At 48.6% G+C, this 6,514-nt stretch overlaps 1 protein-coding gene across 1 annotated transcript in view; it reads left to right on the top strand.

The window, feature by feature from the left end:
* LOC103611375 (collagen alpha-1(VII) chain) overlaps positions 1–6,514 on the top strand; it is a 76,908-nt gene that overhangs the window by 54,232 nt on the left and 16,162 nt on the right. Inside the window, exons 59-62 of the mRNA XM_017727974.1 lie at positions 321–377; positions 509–580; positions 2,006–2,077; positions 2,537–2,572. Of these exons, the coding sequence (XP_017583463.1) occupies positions 321–377; positions 509–580; positions 2,006–2,077; positions 2,537–2,572 (237 nt within the window). The remainder of the gene's footprint in view (positions 1–320; positions 378–508; positions 581–2,005; positions 2,078–2,536; positions 2,573–6,514) is intronic.

The raw sequence follows: 6,514 nt of genomic DNA, 5'->3' as shown, positions 1-6,514 counted from the left end.
AAATCCCGACGCCCTGAGTGACAAAGCCACGTGGCACTCATGGAATCTGTCCCAGCACGGGCAGCCTGGGATCAGGGATTTGTCCTGTTGTCCATTTCCAGTCAGGAGAAGATCACTGGGATAATTCCAGTGGGCTCCAATGTTTTTGGGGACAGGAGGTCGCTGGGAAACCTCAGGATTTGGAGGTTTCTGGGCGCATTCATGATCCAGCTAATTAAGGGTGATTAACCCTACCAATTAACGTTGTTCTTAATCACTGCATTCCCAGTGGGATCCGTGAGCTCCCGGTGGATCCCATTCCCTGTCTCTCCCTTCTCCAGGGTGAGTCCGTGACCGTTTTCGGACCCCAGGGCTACAAAGGCACCAAAGGAGATCCCGTAAGTTTGACTTTCCAAGCTGTCCCTTCCCTGCTTGGGATCAGCACTGGGAAGCAGCACTTGGATCCAGCTGGATCCTCCCAGGAGAGATGGAAGAATTGGAATCTGCTAATTCCTGGTTTTCCTTTCAGGGCGAGCAGGGACTGCCAGGTTTCGATGGAGACAAAGGCGAGAAGGGAGAGGACGGACCCGTAGGAGAAAAGGTGGGAATTTCCCAAAGCCTGTGGGGAAGGGACTGAGGATGGTGAACGGAATTCCCAGAAAAATTATGGATGCCATAATTTTTTGCCATCCAATTATGGATTCCATCCCTGGAAGTGTCCAAGGCCAGGCTGGACATTGGGGCTTGGAGTAGCTTGGGATAGTGGAAGGTGTCCGTGCCCATGGATGGGATTGGAACTGGATGGTCTTTAAGGTCCCTTCCAACCCAAACCATTCCAGGATTCTCCGGTCTCTGCATCCTCCCTTCCCTGCTGGAAAACATGGACACACCCAACTCTGGCACCAACAGGGAGAGGAGGGGGCTGAGCTGGGCTTGGGAACACCAAACACATCCCATATATCAGGTGTCCCAGTGGGAAAAGTCACCACTGAATTCCCACATCCCCCTCTCCCTCCGGGAGCCATCCCTGCTCCTGGAGCCTTTGGAATGCTCTTGGTAAGGCTTGGATGGCTCCTGTGTCCCTGCTGTGTTCCCTGGGTGGTGGCAGAGCTCCTCCTTCTCCCTCTGCTCCCCAAGGGCTCATCCCAGGTCCCAAGCTGGCCCCGCTTTCCTGGGAGGAATCACGGAATTCTCCCACTCCCAGCTGAGTCACAGCTCCCGTCTCCGTGTCCTACTCATCCCTATTTCCGTATTATGGAAATGGCTTTGGCTTCACAAGCCTGACCCAGGGCTGAATAAATTGAAGCTCCTGCAACAGCAGTGACACATCCAGCTCCTGTTATTTCCCATGGGAAGCTGGATCCCGGTGTAGTCCAGGTGGGAATTGCTTGATCCAAGGTGGGCATCTCCCTTGGGAAGAGGCAGAGCCTGCCCTTTTCTGATCCCGCTGCTCAGGTGCCCAAAGTGAAGGAAACTCTTGGAGATGCTCCTATGGGGATGGGGGGGGCTCCTGTGGTTTTAAGTCGGATAAAATTCCATAGATTTCATCTGTCCGGTTGGATTCTGATAAAAAAGAATCCATAAAAAAGAATCCATAAAAAATATTCCATTAAAAAGAATCCGTTAAAACTATTCCCTAAAATAACACACAAGCATCTCCTCTCGGACAAATATCTGGATGACTTCGGACAGAGTGGAATCTCCACCCCCAGTGGGCCCAGCAGGGTGTTCTCCTTGATTTTTGGCATGGATACAGCTCATCCCAAGGGTCCAAACCCCCTTCCTTTCCTGCCTTTTTTCCTTCAGTCCCCACCACTGGGCGAGGAATCTTTTCCATAACAATTCCCAAAGGTTCCTCCCAAGTCCTTCTGCCACTGGTGGCTTTCTTCCCGAGCCCTGGGATGGAATTTTGATATGGAAAAGGTGCTTTTGGTCACCTTCTCTGTCATCTCCATGGGTTTTTCCATGGATAACTTCCCGAGAGGAGGTGCTCAAAATGTATTTAACAGGATTTTTAACATTTTAGGGAATCAAAGGAGAAGCTGGTTCCAAGGGAATGATGGGACTTTTCGGGAGCAGAGGACCCGTGGGACAGAAGGTGAGCTCCCAACTTGAGGCATCTCCTCCCAGAACTGAGGTGGAAAATCCCATCACGGTTTTCCCATGGAATATAATTCCTCATTCCCTCCCCAAAACTGCTGATTGGAATGATTGAGGCTCTGGAAAAGCAGGAGAAGCTGTGCTTTTCCAGGAGAGTCCTAAAGATTTTAAAGGAGCAGAGTGCTCTGGGAGCTTTTCCAGACTGGAATGGCCAGTAAGGAGCTCCTGGAATGTCAGTATTCCAGGAGGGAAGTGACAGATGTTCTCCAGGCTCTATTTAGAGCCGGTGGAATCCATCATTTTCCAGCTGGGATAGTTGGGATATCCCACTGCCCTTCCAGCTGCTGCTGTAGGGAGCCCCTCAAAGCCTTCCTTGTCCCTTTTCCAGAGCTCCTACAGCATTCCCTGTTTCCAGAGGGGTCTTTCCCATGGTAACTCATCCCCATTTTCCTTGCAGGGGGAGCCAGGAGAACCGAGCTCGCCGGGATCTGCCGTGAGTCGGAAAATGTTTCCCTTTCTTCCAAATCCTGCGTGTGGAGGAGGTCCTCCCACAGCCAGGAATGTGGGAAGGGGTGGGAAGAGTCCATGGGAACTCGGAGCTGCTCCACAAAGTCCGTGTTCCAAGAGGTTTTGCTGGAAAACCAGTGTGGATATCTGGGATCACAACCAGAAGTTCGGGTTTATGGCTTGTGGAGGAAGTTCTGTGAGGGTGGGGAGGCCCTGGCATAGAATTCCCAGAAAAATCATGGATGCCCCATCCTTGGAAGTGTCCAAGGCCAGGTTGAATGGGGTGTGGAGCAACCTGGGACAGTGGGAGGTGTCCCTGCCCATGGGAACTGGATGGGATTTAAGGTCCCTTCCCACCCAAACCATTCCAGGATTCCAGGATTTTCCATTAAGGAACACAAGCAAAATACCTTTAGTTGATGTTTTGGATGCCTTTGGTGTATTCGCCCCAAGTGGAAAAGTCTCCAAGCTCCAAAGACTCCCAGAATCATGGAATCGTGGAATATTTGGAGTTGGAAAAGACCCACCAGGATCATCGAGTCCAGCTCTTAAATAAAGGGCGCAAACTCCAAATTTCCAAGGCTGTCCAAAGTGAAATAAGTCCCCGTTGATTCCCGGTCACGGCTGTGGAATTACTGACAGGCCTGGAATCCAGCCCGGGAATTGACTCAGAAGGTTGTTTATATTTATTATTATTATTAATAATAATAATAATAAAAAAAAACCTTCTGAGTACTTTGCCAACGCCTCGAGGCCGGAACGTGCTGCGAGAGCTGGGATCAGCACTCGTAGGCGTTGGATTGAGGATATTTATGGAATTGTTTTGTAGGGAACACCTGAATCCATGAGGTGAATCCATCCAGGAATAGAGCAAAGTTTGCCGAGTGGAAAGGGAGCCCAGCTGGATTCCAGCATCCTGTTTTCCCCTGGTTTTTAGGGATAATAACTCCCACAAAGTGGTGTCCTGCCATCCATATCTGAGCAAAACAAAGGAATTTCCTTCTGGAAATATCCCGGGATTCTGCTGGTGCAGGGCAATGCTGCCTGTGCCAGACTGAGATAACAGAGCTGGGGTTTGGTTTCCCATCCCATTCCCAAAATTTCAAAAGCCAGATCCGAGCTGGGACGCTGCTGGAAGATCCAGGATAAACGACATCCTGGCTGGAATTCATCCCACCACGGGTTACCCCAGGCAGGTTCACTTCCCACTGGTTTTATTGGAAGATTTAGGGAATTCCCATTATTCCCATCCATTCAGGCACCTGAGGGAGGATCCTGATGGGAATTTTGTCTCCTAAGTGCTCCCACTTTGGTTATTCCTTCCCTGAGTTATTCCAGAGCTGTCCATCATTCCCCAAATCCTCTTTTCCCCTTTTCCTGAGGACAGAATGTATCCAATGCCAAATCTTTAAGGTAAAGCTTCGTGCTCCTCATTTTCCTTCATTTCCCTCCAATCCCATCTTTTATTCCCACAATTTTCAACAACTGCCACTCCCGCTGAATTCCCTGGCAGTGATTTCAGCACCCTCATCCCTTTACTCTCCCGATTTTCTGATCCATGGCAGTCCCCAGCCGAGCTGACAGCATTTGTGTCTTCTCCCTGCAATTGTTCCTCGGGAAATTTCAATGGATCCGCTTGACTTCACAAAGGGGTTCGGTTTTGGTATTCCACACGTCTCCTCCTCCTCCTTCTCCTCGTGCCCCTTTTCTAAAAGCCCTGCTCCCTTTTTATTTTGCTATTCCTGCCTCGCCTCCCTCTTTTATGTTCCAATTGCTGCCTGTTATTCCCATTAACTGCTCCTTTGGATCGTGGATTAAAGCTTCCAGCTCCTCTTCCTTATTCCCTGTGATTCTGCCTTAAAATGACAATGGATTAACCCATTATTCTCCCCCAAACTCTGATTTTTAATACTCTTTTCCTCCATTTCTTGCTCCCTATTTTGGTTTTCCAGGAATTGTGAATGCCCAGAGTCTGGAGTGCACCAGACTCGGAGATTTGGTTTTCAAGCAGGAATTTGACTTTATTATGGATATTAAGTTTCCCAGGGAAGCTGGGATCACACAGAATCCCGAAATGCTGAGGCTTGGATCATTCCCTTCCAGATCCTCTCATTCCAAACCCCTGCCATGGGGGATTTTCCACTAAACCAGGCTGCTCAGGCAATTCCAATCCCAAACACCAATAGGTTTTTTTTGGGAAAGATCCTCAAAACTGCAGCAAATAATCGTGGCCAGACCCATTCCGACAAAACCCAGCAGGGAAGGGATAAAAACACGGCTGAAACTCCGAGGTGGAGACTCCATTTGCATCATCCCATCAAATATTGAGGAGCAGAAGCCCAGGAGGTGGAAAACCTTTTAGGAGAAGTTTGGAAATTCATCCTCCTTTTGATGTGTGGCTTCAAACGGCTCCGTCCTTTTGGTGGGGGGAGGGAGCACCCTGGGGGCATCCTGATGGATTCCAGCCTTTCCCGAGGTGTCCCAGCTCATTCCCAGCTTCTCCCTGGCTGCTCCCTGGCTCCAGCCCGGAGCTCCGCGGGAATTTGCGCCTGGAAGCAGAGGATCCGAGGTTTCTGTGCGTCACAGGGTTGGTGACTCAGCCTCTCTGCGTTCCCTTCCCGGGGTGTTCGCAGTGAAATTCCAGCCATGCTTTAATCCCAAATCCAAAGAGCCGGAGCCATTTCCAGTTAATTCCCGCAGTAATTGCCATTCAATTGCCATTTGCTCCCGTTTATTGTCCAGCCTCCGTTTCCCTGGCACAACACCGCGATGGAAATCCGAGGGGACAAATTTCCATTTGGCTTCTTGGCCTTTTCTCTTTTTTTTCCCCCCATTTTTTTTGTTTCTTAATTTCTCCTATCCCATCTTTCCCATGGCCTTGGAAGACATCACCTCCATGACCTCCTTCCCCTTCAGGCCATGTCCAATCCCAATTTTGAACCTTCTTATCCATATTCCAAAGGCTCTCCAGCCCATGATAAGCAGGAAACCACCTATGGAGAGATAAAACCCAGGTCTAAATCTTATTGATGTTGCCTGGACTAAGTAGGCCAGGCTTAGACGCAGCTTTCCAGCACGTCCTTAAGTGAGTTTAACTTTCCTAAAAGCATTTGGGATTCTCTCAGGATGAGAAGGATCTCATGGAAAGCAGGAAAATGAGTTGGACACAGACAGGAAAAAAAGGAAAACCTGGCACAGGAGACATTTGGGACAATTCAGGGAAATATTAAAGTTAATTAGGAGAACTCTAATTAATGTCAGGTTTTTTAGTGCTCAAAAAGAAGCTTTTTAGCTCATTCTTGCTCTGATCCCAGCTCCCAGCTCCTTCCAAACTCCAGGCACTTGAAGGTATCCCGGATTTGTGGGATTTAACCATCACATGAATGGTTTATTACCCTCCAATCTGTCTCAGCAAACAGAGATATTCCCATTTTCCATGGGTTTTATGGTTTATTTATGTCCCCAGACGGAATTTTATATCGATTGTGTCAATAAATAGTTACCCATAAAGAGATTATTTGTGCCTGATAGTGCCAGGAGTATGAAGGAACATGGATTTTCCCTGATCCAGACACACAAATCTGCTGATTTTTTAATCTAAATTCCATTGTTAATGAATTTATTTCCTTCCCATGACCACAGCAAACAAATTCCAGGCAGAGAATTCCGCTTGTTCAGCTCCTGATTTGCTCAATTCATTCTCCCCTGAGAGAGCTGAGAGGCTCAAGTGGGATCAATCCAATTTCTCCTTCACATCCAGGTGCTGGAAAATGCCATCCCAATTGGTCAGGCTGGATGAGGAGGCTGTGACAGGCTGTCGCGGGTTCGGTTTGTAACCGGGCAGAAACACCAATTTAGTGTAGTGGTTTGGTCCAAAATACTCATTACTGTTTATCTGCTGTGAGATAAGAATTAGGAGAAATGCAAA

This window comes from Corvus brachyrhynchos, unplaced genomic scaffold (genome assembly GCF_000691975.1).
Source record: "Corvus brachyrhynchos isolate BGI_N302 unplaced genomic scaffold, ASM69197v1 scaffold182, whole genome shotgun sequence".
In the NCBI taxonomy this organism is placed as follows: domain Eukaryota; kingdom Metazoa; phylum Chordata; class Aves; order Passeriformes; family Corvidae; genus Corvus; species Corvus brachyrhynchos.
Note: the sequence above shows the minus strand (reverse complement) of the source record. Positions and strands in the feature narration are given on the sequence as shown.